Source organism: Schistocerca americana, chromosome 1 (genome assembly GCF_021461395.2).
Source record: "Schistocerca americana isolate TAMUIC-IGC-003095 chromosome 1, iqSchAmer2.1, whole genome shotgun sequence".
Lineage (NCBI taxonomy): Eukaryota > Metazoa > Arthropoda > Insecta > Orthoptera > Acrididae > Schistocerca > Schistocerca americana.
Window position 1 is genome coordinate 779135437 of NC_060119.1, and position 23424 is coordinate 779158860.

The 23424-nt window shown below is 41.8% G+C and overlaps 1 protein-coding gene across 1 annotated transcript in view; it reads right to left on the reverse strand.

Moving 5' to 3' along the window:
- LOC124594174 (probable 3',5'-cyclic phosphodiesterase pde-5) overlaps positions 1-23424 on the reverse strand; it is a 277725-nt gene that overhangs the window by 200713 nt on the left and 53588 nt on the right. Inside the window, exon 5 of the mRNA XM_047132534.1 lies at positions 2794-2932. Coding sequence (XP_046988490.1) covers positions 2794-2932 — 139 coding nt within the window. The remainder of the gene's footprint in view (positions 1-2793; positions 2933-23424) is intronic.

Below are 23424 nucleotides of genomic sequence, written 5' to 3' on the forward strand. Positions count from 1 at the left end.
AATTCATATACCTACCGAAGCTATATAATTTGTTTCCGTATTTCTGGAGTTATGTTTACTTTTATTATACAAAGTCAAATAAATAAAAGGAACACAACTTTTAATTTTTGTATTGTTAGTAATTTCCTTTACATATACATTTCTACAGGGTCTGAAAAGTAAAATTATGAGACCATTCCAGAATTTGGAGATTTATGTTTTCCAGTAACTTAAAAAGCGGTTCTATGTGAATGTCGATGAGTGTGCTAAATTAGTCAGAATGAAAAGCTGCAAAAATATTACTTCAGTTTCAACCTGAGACCAGAATGTATTTTTATGTATAATTCTTTAGTTCAGCAGGTTCTTCGGCTTTTTAAGTGGATGATTATAAAACACTTACAGTTATCAAAATGAAACTTAAACTTTTAAATGTTACCTTAAAAATACGCAGTTGTCTCATAACAGTAATTCGTATTCACTGTCAGTGTTTTATGTAGTTTTGGTTAGTTTGAAAAGAGTAAAACAAGGGTGGACCAAAAGTTTAGTAATTTGTTGACCTAATGGATAAGTAACATACAAGAAAAGAGAGGAGTAATAAAAAAAAGAAACGTAAATAATTTTCACATTATTACGAGGAGGTTATGAATTACAGCTTTCACATTCTCTTACAAAATTTTGAAATATCACGGCAGTTGTATGTCACTTGTTTATCCAGACACTAAAAGACACTAACAACAAACTGTCCTCAGACATTAAGAATGACGTTAATTACAGGCTATACGTCCAAACCTGATAATTTCTCACTATTATCCATTTCCTGGATCCAAATTATAAAATGTAGGAAAGGCAGTTCTGTTTAGCTCTGACACAATACTGCCTGACATTTAAATCTGTTACTTTGTCTCATTTTATGGAATTAGTAAAAACGGCTACATTTGGATGCATTATTTGTTGTTAATATCATGAAAAATGATAGTGTTTCGGTAGAAGAGTAACATACACGAATGGTGGGAAATCAGAATTGAAAGAAAATTGATCAGAAGATAGATTGACAATGAGAAAATAGTTTTATTTAACATACAGATTTTATGACCATTCACCTTACTTATTAGACTTGTCATGCAAAGGCGAAAAACCATAATCGTATATAAAATAATAAGTGGCTGGACAGTGCTTTCAGTGCAATACAGTGGTTGTTGTAGTCATATGCTTATAATTTGCAGATTATCTAGAGGGTTTTGGCACGGAATCTACTTACCATAAAAACAAGGTTAAGGAAATGCTGAATAAATGTGTTTAAAATACAGTATTTTTCTAACAGGCTGTAAGGATATTTTTGTGAAGTTTGGCTGGGGTGAAAGTGGGGGTTGAATTACCCACACTCCATAGCATATGGGCCGCGTTTGTGAGTCAGCCATTTTCGAAATATTACCAGGGGGGTAACGCAGCAGTTATAGAATGTTCGGTCCAAGTTGGGAAAAACCTTACTGCTATTATACTGCATTGTCACTGTTTCAACACGGCGATGGACAGAGATCTTAAAAGGAGCTACGCTGGAGCACTCGGGTTGTGATGCATGCATTTGTTTATGTGAGGCAGATCTCACGTTGGATTTCGAAAGGAAATGATAGTTGTGAACTCTCTGATGGGGGAAAGTTAATTCTGTTAAATAAAAATAATGAGTCAATTGTCTGAGTGAGACAGTGTAGGGTAAAACAAGAAAAAAGTTAAGAGTAAAGTAAAAGAAATGAAGAAATTTTGCTTTCTTCAGATCGCCAGCTTTCCGTTACTTGGTGTCGCCCAGTTAAACGATACACTGCCGAGGACATCCTCTGTTGCCCTCGTATACAGTTGTGCCGGACAGTCGGATGTCTGCCCCCGTTCTCTGTCCTACAGGATGGCGCACGAAATGTGTTACCAATTGTTTCTTTCACAATTTACGACGCACATTAGATATCCCGCTGGAGAGCAGTATCAGTAGAGCTTGGAAAAACAAATGAATTACGAAATGACGTGCAAGTCACGATACTGCCGCTAGGAGACTATTAAGCAGCAATGGCTGACAATGGAAGACTGACGATACAGCAACGACCGGCAATTGTGTTACTTTTTCATGAAACGAAAAGCCTTGTTGTGACTCAGAGGCGTTTTCAACAACAGTTTAACACACGATGGGTCCCTTGAAAGAAGACCATCCACAGGTTGTACTTGAAGAAACTGTGAACAGCGAGCGTTATTTGAGCATGCTTCGCAATAGCTTCATTCCCCAGCTTCTTGCTACTGCCTTGCCCTTCAACACGCAGTGGTTCATGCAAGATGGAGCAAGGCCACATACTGCAAACACTGTGTTGGAGTTTTTACACGAGCATTTCGACATGCGGATCATTTCACTCAGGTTTCCAGGTCTCTTCAATGACGGACAAAAGTGGCCCCCCAATGGTACAGACCTCAATCCATGTGACTTTTTTTCTTTGGGGGTACCTAAAGGAAAAAAAATTTCCCGGAACGTCCACACGATTTAATGGAGTTCAGGAGATTTATTCTTCAAGCTTGCAGTGAAATTACGGAAGACATGAGCCGTAGGGTAATCATTAACTTCAGTGTTCGTTTGAAGGAAGTTAGGAAACGAAATGGTGGACATATTGAGCATGTGCTGAGTTAGAACAAATCTTCACGGACGGCTCTTCATTGTAGTATATGTTGCTTTCAGATTGTATTGACAATAAAGTTTATGTTTAAAAACAAAATGGTAGCACATTTGGTGCGCCACCCTGTAGTCGCGCGCACATAGCTAGACGCGCCGTCGGCCCTCACCTTGAGGGGGAAGCCGTCGGGGAAGCGCGGGTCGTGCTCGCCGCGCGACAGCCGCAGCGGCTCCCTGGCCTTGGCCACGAACGTCGGCGCCGCGGGGCCCGCCGCCAGCCGCTGCACCTTGGGCTCGCCGCTCTCGCTCCTGCAACAGCACACGGCACGCCCTTCACCCACTCATTCGTTCAATCAACCAATCAGTCACTGATTTATTCAAGCATTCGAGTATGCATTCAAACATGGTATTCTGTTAATTCCATCGAAAAGAAGTGCCTTAACGGGTATGTAACTTGTCGGTTTATACGTTAATGGTCCGAAGCAGGCAGTGATCGTATCTGCCGTAAAGTATACCAACAGCAAAGTATAAATGTTGTTGTTGTTGGAAACGGAACCATTTCATTTAAAAAGAGTTACAATTATAGTGTTGATTATAAAATAGTAACAAATGTTCCGTAGTCAACTCGTAAAGTTCGTAAAAGTATATTACATTATGTGCCATAATATAAAGTAAAACAATTTGTGACACACAATGGCACATAGTGTAATATACTTTTACGAATTTTACGAGTTGACTACGGAACGTTTGTTACTATTTTATAATTAACACTATAATTGTAACTTTTTTTAAATGAAATGGTTCCGTTTTCTGTTATTTACTGTCACTTAAATTTATGTTAAACCAAGGTGACTATTAATTACGTATAATAAACTGGGGGTGTTGCCGTCTATTCACGTGATCTCAGCACGCTATTTAAGCCCATACGAAGAGTTAGTCTCGCATAGTTTCCTGCAGTTATGTAGACAGGAGTAACACCACCAGCAGTCGACCAATGGATAACATATTTTAAATTTACGTAATTTTAGCTGTCTTATAATTGAGTCTTTCTGACGGATATCTATAATTTCACAGTGTAAACGCCCAGAAGATGACCCTTATGTGGGGTTGAAACCGGTTGGCGGTATAATGATAATAAATGCGATTAGGACTGTTTTTGAATCACTGATTAATCATACTAATCGCTGCTTCATCTCCACAACCATGTTGTCCAAAAAGCCAAAGAAACTGGTATAGACATACATATTGAAAGAGATATGCTGACGGGCAGAACACTACGCTGCGGTTGGCAACTCCTACATAAGACAAGTCTCTGGTGCAGTTGTTACATCGGTTACTGCTGCTACAATCGCAGGTTATCAAGATTTCAGTGAGTTTGAATGTGATGTTATAGTCGACGCACGAGCTATGGGATACACCATCTCCGAGGTAGAGATGAAGGGGGGATTTCCACGTACGATCATTTAACGACATTCGACTGTTGATGACTGGAAACATGTTGCCTGGTAGGACGAGTCTCGCTTCAAATTGTATCGAGCGGATGGACATGTATAGGTGTGGAGACAACCTCATGAATTCATAGACCCTGCATGTCAGCAGGGGACTGTTCAAGCTGGTGGAGGCTCTGTAATGATGTGGGGCATGTGCAGTTGGAGTGATATATGACCACTGATACGTCTCGATACGACTCTGCCAAGTGATATGTACGTGAACATCTTGCCTGATCACCCATCCTTTCAAGTCCATTGTGCATTCCGACGGACTTGGGAAATTCCAGCGGGAGAATGCGACATCCCACCGTCCAGAATTGCAACAGAGTGGCCCCAGGAACACCCTTGTGAGTTCAAACACTTCCGCTGGCGACCAAACTCCCCAGACATGAACATATCTGGGATGCGCCGCAACGTGCTGTTGAGGAGAGATCTCTACTCCCTCGTACTCTTACGGATTTATGGACATCCCTGCAGAATTCATGGTGTCACTTCCCTCCAGCACTACTTCAGACATTAGACGAGTCCATGCCACGTCGTGTTGCTTCATTTCCGCGTGCTAGGGGGGCCCTTCACGGTATTAGGCAGGTATACCAGTTTCTTTGGCTCTTCAGTGTATATCATTGTATACAGAGTGTGTTAAACCATTTGGGTAAAACCGAAGGAGGTGATAGTGGATCCAGAACCGATTATTTGAGACAGGGAATCGACGCTCAAAAGTTCATATTTGTTGTATTATGGGCATACTGCTTAAGCCACATAGCAACAACGTAGCTCATAGTAACTGTTCAATGTGAAGAGCGCATGGGAGCGGGGCATAAATTCTGTCGGCCGGCCGAAGTGGCCGTGCGGTTAAAGGCGCTGCAGTCTGGAACCGCAAGACCGCTGCGGTCGCAGGTTCGAATCCTGCCTCGGGCATGGATGTTTGTGATGTCCGTAGGTTAGTTAGGTTTAACTAGTTCTAAGTTCTAGGGGACTAATGACCTCAGCAGTTGAGTCCCATAGTGCTCAGAGCCATTTGAACCATAAATTCTGTCGCACCCCCTTCATAGATCTCTGGCGTCTATTGTACTAGGAGACGGCAGCTTGGACTCCAGTAAACATGTTTTCATCATTTACTACGGTGGTTAAATAGACCAACGTCTTGATGTAACCACAGAGGAAAGAGTCCAGGGATGTGTGATCCGGCGGTTGTGCTGGCCATGGGATAGGACCTCCCCTTCCAGTCCAGTGATGAGGTTACATGTTGTCCAGGAGCACGCGGATATTGATATCGAAGTGGCCTGGTGCATCATCGTATTGAAACCACATACTTTTGCGGACAACAAAGGGTTCAGTCTCCAAGAACTATGGCAGCACGTCTCACAGGAACACCTAGTAACTTGGACCAGCCAAAATAAGGTCCTACTAGGTGATCATTTACAATGCCTGCCCATACCTTGACAGAGAATCGTTGCTGGTGGCCATCGACGTGGGTGGCTTGGGGACTTTCCTCGCTCCTGCCATGGCTGTTGCGGCACCATCACGGATGAATGAGGCCTCATCCGTGAACGATAGCAACTCTATGAAGTTCGGCGCTTCATCACTGCGGTGGATAACCCATTGACAAAAGTGAACGCGGGGCTGCAAATACGTTAGTCTCACTGCTTGCACGCAGTCTTTATTATAGGGGTGTAGTACCTGTACAAACATGTTCCGGGAAAATCAGGAATACAGAAATACAAGTCGCTGAGGAATGAAATAAATAGGAAGTGCAGGGAAGCTAAGACGAAATGGCTCCAGGAAAAATGTGAAGACATCGAAAAAGATATGATTGTCGGAAGGACAGACTCAGCACACAGGAAAGTCAAAACAACCTTTGGTGACATTAAAAGCAACGGTGGTAACAATAAGAGTGCAACGGGAATTCCACTGTTAAATGCAGAGGAGAGAGCAGATAGGTGGAAAGAATACATTGAAAGCCTCTATGAGGGTGAAGATTTGTCTGATGTGATAGAAGAAGAAACAGGAGTCGATTTAGAAGAGATAGGGGATCCAGTATTAGAATCGGAATATAAAAGAGCTTTGGAGGACTTACGGTCAAATAAGGCAGAAGGGGTAGATAACATTCCATCAGAATTTCAAAAATCATTGGGGGAAGTGGCAACAAAACGACTATTCACGTTGGTGTGTAGAATATATGAGTCTGGCTACATACCATCTGACTTTCGGAAAAGCATCATCCACACAATTCGGAAGACGGCAAGAGCTGACAAGTGCGAGAATTATCGCACAATCAGGCTAACAGCTCATGCATCGAAGCTGCTTACAAGAATAATAAACAGAAGAATGGAAAAGAAAATTGAGAATGCGCTAGGTGACGATCAGTTTGGCTTTAGGAAAAGTAAAGGGACGAGAGAGGCAATTCTCACGTTACGGCTAATAATGGAAGCAAGGCTAAAGAAAAATCAAGACACTTTCATAGGATTTGTCGACCTGGAAAAAGCGTTCGACAATATAAAATGGTGCAAGCTGTTCGAGATTCTGAAAAAAAGCAGGGGTAAGCTATAGAGAGAGACGGGTCATATACAATATGTACAACAACCAAGAGGGAATAATAAGAGTGGACGATCAAGAACGAAGTGCTCGTATTAAGAAGGGTGTAAGACAAGGCTGTAGCCTATCGCCCCTACTCTTCAATCTGTACATCGAGGAAGCAATGATGGAAATAAAAGAAAGGTCCAGGAGTGGAATTAAAGTACAAGGTGAAAGGATATCAATGATACGATTCGCTGATGACATTGCTATCCTGAGTGAAAGTGAAGAAGAATTAAATGATCTGCTGAACGGAATGAACAGTCTAATGAGTACACAGTATGGTTTGAGAGTAAATCGAAGAAAGACGAAGGTAATGAGAAATAGTAGAAATGGTAACAGTGAGAAACTTAACATAAGGATTGATGGTCACGAAGTCAATGAAGTTAAGGAATTCTGCTACCTAGGCAGTAAAATAACCAATGACGGACGGAGCAAGGAGGACATCAAAAGCAGACTCAATATGGCAAAAAATGCATTTCTGGCCAAGAGAAGTCTAATAATATCAAATACCGGCCTTAATTTGAGGAAGAAATTTCTGAGGATGTACGTCTGGAGCACATCATTGTATGGTAGTGAAACATGGACTGTGGGAAAACCGGAACAGAAGAGAATCGAAGCATTTGAGATGTGGTGCTATAGACGAATGTTGAAAATTAGGTGGACTGATAAGGTAAGGAATGAGGAGCTTCTACGCAGAATTGGAGAGGAAAGGATTATGTGGAAAACACTGATAAGGAGAAAGGACAGGATGATAGGACATCTGCTAAGACATGAGGGAATGACTTCCATGGTACTAGAGGGAGCTGTAGAGGGCAAAAACTGTAGAGGAAGAAAGAGATTGGAATACGTCAAGCAAATAATATAGGACGTAGGTTGCAAGTGCTACTCTGAGATGAAGAGGTTAGCATAGGAAAGGAATTCGTGGCGGGCCGCATCAAACCAGTCAGTAGACTGACGACAAAAAAAAAAAAAAAGTACCTGTCCCACCAGTAGTCTCCACACTGTATCTTCCGAAGTGTGCGTTTCACGGGCAAGTTGACGGGTGCTTAATGCTGGGTGGTCAGTAACGCGATCCAACACCGTCTCCTCAAAGTGTGGTGTTCAGATATGTCTTTGGCGGGAACCTTGGCCGGCTCTCTGTGGCGTGAACGACCGCGTCTCACGTAAGTTGCTATCCACGGAGATAAACTTTTTCCAATCAGGATGATGTCTGTTCTGTGTATATTTGTGCTGCTGTATGGCGGTAGATCCTGCCGCACCGTACACTAAAGGTTGTCTGCCATCTCCCGTGACGAGTAACGGTCCATTTTTGACTATGCACTGTACACAGTAACGCACCTCACCATGCACACATCAAAGCTATCTGATGCACTGGACAACCGAAACCAATGATAGTCCCGTGTGTACGCGCCGGTGCGATCGTCAAAGGACACACGGGCTATGAGCTAACGTTGTGTACAACATGTCCGTTTAGTTATCAGGGGTGTACGCTTTTTATCACCTGCTGCCTGTTCCAGTGTATGACAGACACTAGGGATCTTGTAGAGACTGCGGCAGAACTGCATGCGTCGTTACAACACATGCATTAAGACTGGCAGTCATCGCTTTGAACAATTACTATGACCTACAATGTTGTTAGGCGGTGTATGCTGTTATGCCCACATACAGTAAATACGCATTTCCGACTAGATCAGTATAATCGGTTGTGGACCTACTATCAATTGTTTCAGTTTTTTCCAAAAGGCTTGAGATACCCTGTATAGCCCACATATTTAGAATCTACCACTGGTTCTGCAGCCAGAAAGGAAGCGCTTACCGTGCCACGTACTGAACTGACGGTACGCGCAGTCGGCATACGGGAGCGGTGAGCGCACATGTGGTTTTTGTTTGTGAGTGTGTGTGAGGGAAGCAGGTGGCACTCCTCGTTGCAGTAACAAGTGTTCACGCTGCAGATGTTGAGAGTGGCCAGAAGTTAGAAACTTCTTTGGTCGTACTGCAGTGACTAGAAGATTCATTACATTCGGCGCCGGAGCAAGACAGTGTCGAGGCCGGTACCTACTGTGCCTGTTGTCTTAAGGAGCGTGAGGCACGTAATATTCTCTGCGGCCACAAATTACAAGGTCATTAACTATGATTGTACTCTGCTCTCTTTAAGTAACAGCGGTGTCTCGAACCCTTTTCCGAATAACGAATGTTGACTGCATTTATTTGATGTTCTATGTATCTGTACTAGTGGTAGTGAGGAACTTTTGCTTTCCCTGAATGAAGTATCTTAAGGCACAGGAGTGACTTGTGCATAGTATGTTCTTACTGAACGGTTATTACAACGTCCCCAATTTACCGATTCCATTTGGCCTTGCACACGCTGTGAACTACATGTGCAGTTGTGTGGTTCAAATGGCTCTGAGCACTATGCGACTTAACTGCTGAGGTCATCAGTCGCCTAGAACTTAGAACTAATTAAACCTAACTAACCTAAGGACATCACACACATCCATGCCCGAGGCAGGATTCGAACCTGCGACCGTAGCGGTCACGCGGTTCCAGACTGAAGCGCCTTTAACCGCACGGCCACACCGGCCGGCTGCAGTTGTGTGACATCACTTGCGTGTGGCCGTGCTGGTTATTACATGAACTGTTTTTTTTTAATTTTAATGTTTTAAAGGAACCTCCTCGATATAGATTTAAGAAAAGGGGTTTCTACTGTAGTTTGTAAGCTGTCATGTTAAGCGGGCTTCAGTTAATAATTTCTCTGTCGTTTAAATGTTAAACACGTCACATAAGCTGTGTAGGCTACAGGTCGCCTCTTCTGAGACTGAACAGAAACAAGAAATTCACATTACCACTGCATAGTATTAATACTTGGAGATTTTCAGACAGCAGTCTGAAAGTTAGGCTGCTTTACCTCTGTTAGAGATGAAGAAAGGAAAAATGATAATGAAGGTTCGACTAACGTCTTGGGCAGTACACCATATAAGGCACTGGGCACAATTTGTTCGTATTTATGTGGAGGCCACAGTGGAAATGTTGGAGCATGTCACGCAGTTTTGAAATTGTTGGAAGTCCTACAAGAATTTGAGCTTTTAAAGATTTTAAAAAATGTATTCACCTACCGTTTTACAGAATTTTTGACTATTGTGCTACATGTACAAATAATTACATTTTTACCAATATCATATTTAAAGTAGCTTCTATTTTGAGAACTGTTTCTTGATTGGCATTTGATGTTAACTGTACAGGCGTTGTTTAGCATTTTGCTTTCTCAAGTTAATAGAGGAAGAATTTATTAATCAAGATTATCTTCTGGTTAATTCCATTTGTGTATCTGAAAATAAATGAATATTGAAAACTGCAACTAGTATGTAAATTAATCCAGCCTAGTACCCCATTTCTCCCTTCTAAGTTTAGGTGTTTTGATTTGTGTTTCGTCGTCCACTCCAAGGGGAGACTCGATAGGTGTTAGGACAGGGACAGCTAGCTTGAGAAAAGCCACTGCTCCTTCTCCCATAGCTCTAAGCTGCTGTTTCTATCTAGTGCTTCAAAGCATTGAAGTAGTTTATAGAGGGTGATTTATCTAAAGTATAGACCTCAAAAATTTCGACAACTGTTTAAGATATCATAATTCTGTTTTCATCCAAATGAATTGTGAAAAACTCCTCATTAAATGACGTATAGTCTAGTTTCATAGTTGTATTACATGCAGATATATCGGTATCAACTTCGCTGTTTTAAGCAGAATTATACTTTTTGCTGCTAGTATCGCAGTGGTAAAATCGATTAATTAAACGGCATATCACTCTCCAAAAAACGAATACTGTTTTCGAAGAAATTACAAAATAGAAGTTAGGAGTTACCTGGTTTGAGCTTGAATCCGATTGCTGTATTATGATGAAGTTCATGATTTCATACCAAAATAACAAGATACCTCATATACAATAAAGAGGAAACAGAACGTTGCACCGCCCCGGTAACGGTGTACAACGGGCGCAGACGACATTCAGCGTTCACTCTGTTTACTTAATTCAGGTTTGTAGAGTGTTGGTTAGTTCGAAGAAATAGATGTCTTTCAATAACACCGGTGAAGTTCTCTCTATTGGAACTGCGCTACCAGAAGCAGTAACTGAAACAATTCCATTTGAAAAAGAGATATAGATATCAACATCTCTTTAAATAATGTTCCTATTAAATGACGCGTTACGTCATTTAATGAGACCTTTTCCGCAATTCCTTTCGTTGAAAACGGAATTACGATGCCTTAAATGGTTCAAGAAATATCTGAGGTGAACAGCCTAGTTGAAACATCCTGTATAGGGTGTATCATAATTATCTTGTAATTGCGAAAACTGACCTGCGTGAAAGTATGATAGCAGAAGAAAAAAGCCAGCAGTAGACATGGGTGCACAAGTGAGCCATTTGCGAGATAATTCCGAGTGTGGTTATTAGCCAACATTACGTTATTATTGTATTTTGTCACTGTTGTTGTTCTTGTCGTAGTTTTCAGTCCAAAGACGTGTTTGATATAACTCTTCACGCTAGTAAAGCCTCATCCTCTCCGTATAACTACTGTAATTTACATCCACAAACCTGCTTATTGTATTCAGGTCTTTGTCTCCAAGTTAGACCAAATGTGTTTAAGCGGTCCAGTCATACTGATGTAACCTCCACCTAAGTTCGACGTCAACGTGCATTCACTACTCACAGACAGCGGGTGGCAGGACTAGCGGTGGAGAGTATATAAAGCATTTCGGGGAACGCAGCAAAAGGGAAGTTCTTATAGTAACGCGGAAACGGAGAGATTTATCTGAAGTCCAAGACAGCATGATCCTTGTCTTTCAGGCAAGGGTGGAAGCATTTCCGAAGCAGCTATGTCTGTAAACAGTTCGCGTGGTTAAAGTATACTACGCATGGCAAGATGGCGCTATCCACAAATGGCGCCGAGGTAACGTTGGTGCATCCCCGGGCCTTCGATGACAGTGGTGAACAGCGGCTGCGGAGACGTGTACGGCTGAATAAACGTGTAACTGTTGAGTAACAGGCCGTACAGATGAACCAAGGGGCTACCAAAACTGTCTTCTGAAAGACCGTTCACCAAACGTTGCTGCGTGTGGGCCTTCGCAACAGGCACCTGGTTCATGGGCCTGTGCTGACTGATGTTTATCGGCAATGAAGGTTCGAATTTGCACGCCATATGGACGTCCATTGAATGGCGGCAGGTGCTCTTTTCAGATGAATCACTTTTTATGCTCCATCAGATAGATGGCCATTGGCGTGTACAGTGTGCAACATCGGAAAGCGAACAGCCTGCAACAATCGTCGGAAGGATTATGGCCTGGGGAATGTTTTCGTGGTATTACCTGGATGATCTCGTGATTTGGCAGGCACGATAGATCAACACAAGTATGACCATGTCCACCCCTACAGACAGTTCGTTTTTCCTCGGCACGATGGCATCTACCAGCAGGGCAATGTAATGTGTCATACAACTTGCTGTGTACGTGCGTGGCTCGAAAGGCACTAGGATGAGTTCAGTACCACTTGGCTCGGGTTGTAAGCACCACGGATACTCAACAGAGAAACCTAGCGCAGGACAGGACCGCGTGTGTCGCCTTACTTCAGCAGTACGATGTGGCTCCAACAAGGAGCCATAGTTGAAAGCTAAACCCAATAAGATGAGGATTTAATTCAAAAAGTTACATTTCAACAGTGGTGGCTCGTAATAATCGCATATTCACCATTATCTCGCAAATGGCTCGTTTGCGAACACACGTTTAGTGGAACTATTTTGCTTGTATTTTCATACGCTTCCAGTCATTAATTATGATACACACCGTATTAAGGAAAAGTCAGGATATATCTAATACAGACATTAAAATTACGAAGAATTGATATACCTAATTCCAAATATTAAAATAAATTGTAGGTGGGGCGGCTATACGTATTATTTTATTTTGTTTTGGAATATTTGGGGCTTTTCAATTTCCTGCCTGATGTCCACTGGCAACCTGTTCTAGACTTTAGCACCACATTACAAAATTCTATTCTGTTTCCTAATCATAGATGCACATCCTACACCAAAATTATTTTTATTTTTGGTATTGTGGGTGTGAGTTGCTGAGTTCCTTATTATTAATCACAGAAACCAACCAGAAGTAAATGTATTGGCCTGTAAAGCCTAAGGAATACCTAGGTCCCTAAAGAGATTTCTACAAGGCGTTCGGTTAGCAACTTTGCACAATATTCTTATTACGCACTTTTGTAGATTTATACTTTTTTCTCTCAGCTGGACTATCTCAGAATATTACGCCATAGGCCAGTGTTGATTCGACCTCTGCAACTACTTTCCTCCCGGAAAGGACCACAGTTGTACAAAATATCTGAGATGACATTTCGGTGTCCCTCTGGTTCTTTACCGTGCTGTCGAGTGGTGAGGTAAAGTCTCATCCGGCGCTAAGACTTCCTGTTATTTAAGCTTGCTCATCTTAATATTTCAGCACACTTGCCAACCTCTTCTGATCGCATTTCTTTTCTTGAACTACTGTTGTTACTGTTATTAGTCATGAGTGCAAATCTAACTTTCAGCTCTTGAAATAAATGAGAGGCTTCTTATTAACAACGTCTCTTATACTGTACTCCTGTTTTTAATAACTGTGCGTTAAAAAGCTGTTACATTATTCGAAACATCGCAAAAACATTGGTAAGGACACAGTCCAAAAACGTTTTCTCTGAATTAACTGATTCCAATAGAGTGTATCTATATAAGATGCTTCCTCTTGTCCTTGTGACGTCATAGATATTGTCACGGCAGCTCTTACTCTATGAAACGAACCATAACTCCGAGGAAGGAACCGAAGACATGGAATAAACCTCTCGACCAGAAGGTACCGAAACCAGGTAAGATTTTTATCGTCGTCTGCCTTGCAGATATGCTGCGTCCATCCATTTGATGATACATGTGCTCGTTCACAAACCAAATATACATACAAACAGCAGATTATCTAATACATTACTTCTCCCCTTTTCTTCCCAGACCCATTCACGCGGAACATCATGGCTCATGGAAATTCTAGGTTTTTCGGTGGTATGTAGGATGGCTTGTATTCTGCTCTATGTTTGATTGAAGTACTGGGGAGAGTGAGGAGGGATGAGCCCTGGCCGGGGGAAAAGCGATGGGTTCTGCTACATCTGGTAACACGGGTACAGTAAGCTGTACAAAACGAGGACCCAGCAGGAAAGCAAGGAAATCTGCATGAGCTACCTGAAGACGTATTTATAATAAACCCGAAAATGGTAATGGTTTTACTTAAATAAAAGTTTTTAGACTATAGCTTTGAGTGGTAGCTGCTAGCAGTGCGAAACGCTTACTCGGTTTGAAATGCGAAGCCTTTTCGATCTACCAAGGTGGCTAACGATTAACCTCAAAAAATTAAACACGTAACTTTATTTCTTGGAGGTGATATTTAGAAATGAACAAGACTTATAATTAACTAGCTAAGAAAACCAGCGCTGCCCGAGTATTTATTAGTTTATACCAACCTCCTACTGGTCTATCTCCCCCGCCTCCCTTTCACTGTCCATCTCCTCCTCCACACTGTCTGAGTCTTCCCCCTCTATTCATCCCACCTCTCTCTGCCCATCTCCTCCTCCTCCTGCTCCTTCTCCTCCTCCTCCCTCCCCCTCTCTCTGTGTCTCTCTCATTCAGCCCATCACCTTCTCCCTTTCCCTCTCTCTCTCTCTCTCTCTCTCTCTCCGTCTCTCTGACACTCAGGACATCATCTCGTCCGTCTCTCCATCTCCTCCTCCCTGCTCTTGTTCATATTCTCCCCAATCTCGTTCACCTCCTTCCCCTATAGTTCACCTCCTCCCCCTCTCTTTTATCTTCTCCCCCTCTCAGTCTTTTCCTCTGTTAATCTCCTCGTGCCCCCTCCTCTGATCTCATATTCCCCCCCTCCATTCATCTCCGCTTCCCCATCCTTCTCCTCTCTCCTTCCTCTCCCCTACTATGACTTTAATGGGAGGCTAGTGTCCCCTCACAGTATGTATTTAGAGATAGTAAGGAATATGTGTCCAACTTGCTTTAAATTGATCCAGAGACTTAGGAGGGGATGTTTAACATTTGTGTATATGACACACGTATCTCTGATTGCTGTTTTACAACGTACGGCTCCAAAGAGGATGTTAAATTTATCTGTGTTATTCAGCCATGCGGCTTGATTTTAGGTTCCAAAATATGTTGACAAGATTATTAGCGCTCTGCAGTGCTTATTATCGCGAGCTAGTTGACACACTGATGAGCAGAAATAAGAGACAAATTGCACTCCATTCTTTTACAAGTATTCTAACTCAACTAAATAAAGGAAAGGAATGTCAGCAGGTCTCCTTCGAACATTTTACGTCATCCCTTATCATCCACCCGCCCGTGTGGTATTATTGTTCCTTGTTCCAGCAGTATTTCTGCGCAAGTAATAAGCGATGTATCTTACAAATTTGGCTGACATTGCTCCAAGTGTTCCTAAATCATGGTTCAGTCACACCACCTTTTCATTCCTACGTCCACGGGATGTAGGTTGTTACTAACCCCACAGTGCTTCTTCCCAGACAATTAGCAACGAGTAAATCTCTGATTCTTTAAACAATATGATTGCCCTGTGTAAAGCAGCGTCAAACTTCTGAAGTCGCTAAGTGCTCTCATTCTAAAAATATTTGATAAATATAGTGCGGGTATTTTCACTTAGTGTGTTACGCTTCTTCATCACCACCATTTCCACCACTTTGAGAAATAGATGTTTCTTAACCTCACGTTTTTGTTTTCAGATAGCAATTGATATGTGGGTCATACGTACACACACAGGGAAGACTTGCCTATATTGTACCGACACCTAAATTGCACCACTGCTATAAAATTCGTACGTCTTGTAGTAATTAACATTTCGTAACATCGACGTGAATTATGTGCTTCTTGAAGCCATACCGGCACCTATAACCTCTATGTGTTGAGGAACAGATCGTCTGAAGACAATGTTGATTCTGTAGGATTTTTCATCTAACTTTTTGTGAATGTGGTGAAGATAACTACTATTATAAGGTAAGTGGCAGCATAATGTTTTATTTATGGGTGAATGTACATAAAATAATCTTAGTTTTCAGACAGTCGTTAATCTGTATTCGTTGTGGTTCTTTGTACCAAACTGACAAACAGAAAATGGCGACGTTCCCTATAATGTACCGATATATGTTCCTGATGCTGTACAAGTCCAATTTGACAGACGTGCTCGTATAGTGAGCTTTAATATGCATTTAGCATTATTTGTACATTATAATGTTTAGAAATGATAGAAATTGTGCAGTGAATTTTGTAACGTGTTCTTTATCCTAAGTTATGAGTTAAATAATTATTTTGTATTTGTGTATGCCAACATAAATGTGTTATGGAAAGTGAAGCACAGATGAAAAGCATTTAGCTGTAACAGTATATGTAAATGAGTAACGTGGATGAAATGAATTTGCACTGATGTAAAGTGTGCCTAGGACAATAATTAAGAGGCACGTTGTAAATAAAATCGAAAAGGCAAACTGGATTATAAAAACCTTTGCCTGCAGTAAAATATTTTCCAGTTACATCTGAAGAAATAATTTTCGGTTCAGCATGTCAGAAGAAAACGGATTGTGTTATAATTTTAATGCAGAAGGAGTCATGGCAAGAAAAAAAGTGTGCTGAAGCTGACCATCTAAGATATATCGCTGAATACTCAAGATTCATCAATGGATCCACCGCAGAAACTGATTCACACACAGATTGTTACTGGTGAACGATAGCTGGCTGTGGTGTAGGGGTAGCGTATACAGTTCATAATTATCTGGATGGAAAAAGTCCTGGGTTCGGTTCCAGGCCGATCTTATATTTTTACTCACTCAATTACGATTCTGTATACTAAGTTTTATGTATACTGTCTACACTGCAACGCTAAGTATATTTTTAAGGTACTGCCAAAGAACTTGATCTTCACACCTATCGCAGTATATCACACACATTTAATTCCTAATAAATTACAATGAACCATGAAATTTTACAGATATTTCATGTTGCGAACGTAATTCATCAGCACGCAGATTAAGGCAAAGCGTTTCAATTACTCTAAATAGTCTGTAAAAGTAAAGCTTCCAAAATTGTTTAAAAGAAAGCCAAACGTTTTGTGTAATGATTTGTCTAAAAGAATGAAATAAAAAATATTAGGGAAACGTTTGGTGCACCTCATTTTCTATTCATGATTTCGAGCATCATTCAAAGGCACCTAGAACGCATCTCTGATCTACTTATTTCTTTTAAACAAATCATTTCATAAAATATTTGACTGATTTCTTCCGTTTTTGAATTTCAAGTTTTAGTCAGAGAGCCTGATCTTACTGATTCCTCGTTTGCCTTTCTAACGTACTTGATTCGAAGGAATCCTTTTTTGACATTTAAATACCGCACCAATCTATCTTTTTACGTGCAAAATAGCCAGGTCTTGACCAGATGAAATTTTTGACACTTCATTTACATAGCTTGGCAGCAGCTTTTCGTGGGAAATTTCATATTTTCCTCAGCTTATTAATTAAGTTTTCGTTCATTAACCTGATTACTTTCAAGTATTTAAATATTTTCATGCCAAACTAGACCTCAACCTCATGCTGGTCACTTTGATGCCCAGTTTACCTGTTTCTCTCCCTTTTTTTGGTTATGAAAATTTGAACGAAATCTCATGGTGTAAGTTATAAGGAGTTTTGTTTTCGCTCTGCTCACGCGTTTACAAAAACGTATCGAGTGTAAATCATACGATAAAATAGTCCTTTCTGCGTGCTGTCATTTCCAAAGATCGTCGTTTCGATACCTTGAACCTTTTATGAGATACGACGATTTTTACCACCACTTGATTGCCGACGCGCACGAAAGGTTCGGACGCGCCGCGAGCGACCCGTCACGGATATAACAACGAATATCTCAAGAATGAGAAGAGATATAAAAAAAAATGGTTCAAATGGCTCTGAGCACTATGGGACTTAACATCTATGGTCATCAGTCCCCTAGAACTTAGAACTACTTAAACCTAACTAACCTAAGGACATCACACACATCCATGCTCGAGGCAGGATTCGAACCTGCGACCGTAGCGGTCACGCGGTTCCAGACTGAAGCGCCTGAACCGCTCGACCACTCCGGCCGGCAGAAGAGATATGATTCAGGTCTCAACTTTAAATACAATTTAGATATATTGGTTACATTTCATACCCAATAATGTATGGCCTCAAATGAATTACACGTAAAGTCTACACAATGTGATTTTACCTCTGCAAATTCTTAAAAATTTCGTGCAGCCATGTACTCAATTCCGTGCAGCGCAGTAACTATGACGAATAAGGAAAATAAATTCTGACCTTTATCAGTTAAGGATATCAAGCTATAGGTTGCGGAAGAATCAAATTTTTTCACCGAATAGTTTTCTTAAAATCGGATGTTAAGTAATTCGTAGCTGCCGTCGCGTCCTCTTCACTGCTTTGCCAAGAAGACACGTGGCTGTCGCTCTGTGTCGCGCGTGCTGCAGCAACAAGATTCAAACACGTTTGAATTCAAACGCCGCCAGTTGCAGCAGGAGACAGGCAGCGACACAGATGTCTCGCACGTAGGACACTTCTGTAACTACACCTGCGGTTGTGTTTTGTCGCCTCAAGTTGTCGTGCGCTGTCGCTCGCTTCTGTCGCTCACGTAGGATACGGCCTAAGGCCGAGAAATAGTATAGCGAGTTGTGCGAGGAAGATCGAATAGAAGAAACGGTCAGCTGCATGAAATGCAAAACGTGGATTCGTGTGAAGTGTGCGGAGGCGAGGAAAAGAGGGAAAAGGTTATACTGCAACTCCTGCAAATAGTGATTTAAGAATTACAGTATGGGAAATTTTCATAAAATCAGACCAGCACATTTCTTTAAGCTCAGGGACATACCTTATAAGGGTGCTATAATTTATGCACCCACGATACAAATTAGTAAACAAAAATCCTCATTTTTGGCATTTGAAGATGGTTGTAAAATTAAGTGTAGTGTGTTTATTTTTCTCAGAAATTCCACATTTTGAATCCCGTAACAAAATCAACTGCCTCCAGTTAAGGATGGTACTGTTTAAATGCAGCGACGGAAAAAAAGCGCAACCCCAAAAAATTATTAGTGTAGAGTAATGAAATTTCGGCTATATATCTGTCGAGGTAAAATATTTAGATGGTTAACATTGCAAGAGCACAGGTGAATGTAAGCTCGAGATAAGCCATTGCAAATGTAAAATGCTGGTACATTAATAACCACTGTAACCGCCAGAGTGTTGAATGCAAGTCTGCAAACGCGTATGCACTGTGTTGTACAGGTGCCGGATGTCAGTTTATGGGATGGGGCGCCGCGCCTGTTGGAGCTGGTCGGTCAATACAGGTTTGTAGATGACGGTGGAGTTGTCGTCCAGTGTTGTCCGCTATATGCTCGACTGGAGACAGATTTAGTAATCGAGCAGACCAAGGCAACATGGTGACATTCTGTAGAGCATCTTGGGTTGAAACAACGGTATGCAGGCGAGTGTTATCCTGTTGGAAAACAACACTAGAATTCTGTTAATGAATGCCAACACAGCAGGTCGAATCACCACATTTACGTACAAATTTTGCACTCAGGGTGCTTGGGATAACCACGAGAATGCTCCGGCTGTTATACGAAATCGCACACCGGACCTTAACTCCACATGTAGGTCCAGGGCGTCTAGAACGGAGACAAGCTGGCTGCAGGCCGTCAAATGGCCTCCTCGTAAGCAACACACGGCTATCAATGGAACGGGGTGGAACTAAATTTCATCAGTAAAACCAACAGACTTCCACCCTGTCCTCCAATGAGCTGTCGCTTGATACCACTGAAGTCGCAAATGGCGTTGGTTTGGTGTCAGTGGAATGCACTATACAGGACGTCTCGCTCGGAGCTGTCCTTGAAGTAACTCATTTGTAACGCTTAGTTATATCACTGTGGTGCCGACCGCTGCTCAAATTGCTGCTGCTGATGCAGTGCGTTGCGCAAGAGCCGTACGCCGAACACGGTGGTCTACCCGCTCAGTAGTGCCACATGGCCGTCCGGAGTCCGGTCTTCTTGCGACCGTACATTCTCGTGCCCACAGCTGCCAGCAATCACGTATAGTGGTTACATTCCTGCCTAGTCTATCTACAATGTCGCAGATGGAACACCCAGATTCTCATAGCCCTATAAAAACGACCTCGTTCAACCTTAGTGAAGTGTTGATAATGGCATCTTTGTCGCCTTAAAGGCATTCTTGACTAACATCAACTCACCACATCCAGTCTCTAAGGTAACTAACGCTCAGGACTATTATAGCGCGTATTTAAAGCAAACCTTATACTGGTGCTATTAGTGGCATTGTTATGCGACTGGCGCGAAATTTGAACAGACATCGTCTTTCAGATTAAGAAGTATGGCTACCAAGTTACGTTTGCGTAGCACAAATCCTGCTTGCTGTTGCCATTTTTTCCCGTCAGTGTAATTTTGTAACTTAGTGTTTAGGCTAAAATAAATATAATCATATAAACAGTGCAATTCAGGCAACTCTCCCCGATGTATATTTTATAAGATTACAGATGCTGGGATTGGTGAATGATCAGTCAGAAGAAATAAGATCAATATACAAGGAAGAGAAGAATGAAGTGAGGAAAAGAATAAGGATGTCAAAAAATGAAGCATGGGAAAGAACATGTGCCAAGGTTAATAGCAAATTAGGATTTGAGAGAGCAAAAGAGGCATGGTCAGTATTAAAAGGACTTCGGGAGGTCACAAAAAGCAAAATCAATCTCCAACTGATAACACAAAAGGAATGGGAAGAGTATTTCCAAAAATTATTAAATGAGGACAGGGAAGATTATCTAGAAGAAGGAACAGTGGAAGAAAATGGACATGAAGATGATGAGATCCAGATTTTAGATAGTGAAGTACGGTACTTCAGGCGTTGAGAACAGGAAAGAATGGCAAATCACCTGAACCAGGCAATATCAATCTGGAGAGTCCGAAGTATGGTGGTGACAAAACTATGAAACTGATAACACAGCTCTGCAAGAAAATGATACATGGAGATTCAGTACCCAACGAGATGAAGCTAGGTTACATTAATACCATATTTAAGAAAGGGGATCGCAAAATTTGTTCAAACTATCGAGGAATTTGTGCTACAAACACATTAATGAGAATTTTTGCGAAAGTAATTAAAAACAAACTGGAAAAAAATTTAGAACCCAAGAAGAACAATGTTGTTTCACGGCTGGGTCGTCATGTATAGATCACATTTTCACATTACGTCAGATTTTGGAGAAACATAGTGAAAAATCAAAAAAATATAGGATTAATTTTTATAATCTAGAAAAAGCATATGATACTGTTCCAAGAAAGTTACTTTGGAGGGCACTACATATGGCAAACATAAACCCTTCCTTGATTAAAATAATACAACAGATGTATAAAGATAACATTTGCCAAGTGAAAGTGGGTAATAAACTTTCACAGAAATTTAGAACAAGCAAAGGCCTTTTACAGGGCTGTTCCAAGTCACCATCATTATTTAAAATCTATATAGATATTAGCCTTAGAACATGGTCTCGTAAATGCAATAGTATGGGATTAGAAATAAGAGATGGAATTTACCTACATCATTTGTTGTTTGCTGTTGATCAAGTAGTCGTAGCACAAGATGGGGAGGATGCTAACTACATGTGGAATCAACTAGCAGTAGCATACAAACTTGGGGTTTGAAGATTAATTACCAAAAAACAGAATACTTCACTAATGCTTCAGATGAGATATACATTGAAGGAAATAAAATCAAAAAGATAAACACTTCCTGTTATTTGGGATCCATTTTAGAAATCGAGGGAAAATCAGAGTCAGAACCCAAAATAAGAATTAGTAGCGGACGGAAGGTCATTGGGCAATTAACCTGAAGCACATTGAAAAACTACAAGGTCTAGAGATGGTCTTCTGGAGAAGATCGGCAAGACTCTCCGGGAAAGAGAAGACAAGGAACACCGAAATAATAAGGATAGGAAGAAATTACAGTGGTACGGACATGTACGACGAATTGCTACTGGAGGGGAGAAGAAGAAGAGGACGACCTATGACCACCTGGCTCCAAAATGTACAGCACACAATGAGGAAAATGGGCGCAGAGGAAGAAGAGACACAAGATCGAAACATCTGGAGGAATATTTTTGTCGCGCGGTATTAGCCATCAGTCTAAGGCGCTGCAGTCAGGGACTGTGCGGCTGGTCCCGGCGGAGGTTCGAGTCCTCCCTCGAGCATGGGTGTGTGTGTTTGTCCTTAGGTTAATTTAGGTTAAGTAGTATGTAAGCTTAGGGACTGATGACCTTAGCAGTTAAGTCCCATAAGATTTCACACACATTTGAACATTTTTTTGAATATTTTGATAATATAGTTTAAGAACGTTTGTTCTGTGTATAATAATTTCCGAGCAAATTATTATGTTGGAGACAAGCCTCTGTAATGAGGAAAATCTCAAAATAATAATAAATAAAGAGATGCTGGGATCGTTAAGCGGAGAGTGTACCGATAAGTACAACAAAGGCCAAAGACTGAGACGTCGAGTTCCTCTTTCGGACCACGTAGCGTCCAGTGTACCATCGTCGCCACGACAGAGACCGGACACAACGGTGAGCTGTAATGTAGCGAGAGCGATCGCCTGCCGATAGGGCGCTCAGCAAACTGGCCCAGCTGCGCTGCGCCGTGCCCTGACTGTCGTCTCTCCCGGCCGGACTGGTGTCAACGAGTGACCGCGCAATGTGCAGCCGGGTGTGGCTGGCAGGGCGCGACCGCTGACAGCCCGGCCAGCTCGAAGGCTATCCATGCGGCAGGCAGCGCGCTCTCCTCTGAGAGGCGCCCGCCGTTTTGCTATGGGACACCCGTCTGGGGCTCACCGTCGACGCGATACGTTGTACTAGTAGAACGCTTGGAATCACCTGTCGTATATCACTAGAATTATGAGGACAGAATGCTTGTTCTTCCTGAAATTAGAGTTTAAAATTGAAAAAAATTCAAAACCATACCATCGTCGCCACGACAGAGACCGGACACAATGAGGCAGCGGCCTGTTTCAGGTGTTCTCCTGACATTCTCTCTTATTTCCAAATTGGACTTGCATACGAGATTCTTCTTACTTCGTTTACTTTCCGATTCGGTTTTCATTTTCTGCCATTACACTTTTATTATGCGCTGATTACATGAGTGGTTAGGGCACAGATTGTAGAAAGGCAGATGTCTCATCTCTCTGTATCTAACTTAACATTTCATATTTATAGCAGTTTCTCTTTATTGCATTGGGTTTCGGGCCACGGGAACACCCTTCGCTTGGGACATGCCACAGATAAGGCTTTCGCACGCTCTTAAAGGTCCAGCCGTCACTCAAAGTGTCGTTTTAAAGTTAAGGGACTTCACAAGCACCCGACCGAGCCTTTCGTGCTAATCCTCGCACTACTCATGACAATGGACGTTGAAGAAACATTCAGCACCTTCAGTAGCAAAATGGGAAGCCGGTGGTGGTAGGAGTGAGAACTACGCATGTTAGAAAAATTTAAGTGGACTCTTCAGCTCAGATCTTGCCGATATCCCGCTGTGTTTGGTCTTAAGACGCCGCTCCACAATCTAAATACACTGAAGAGCC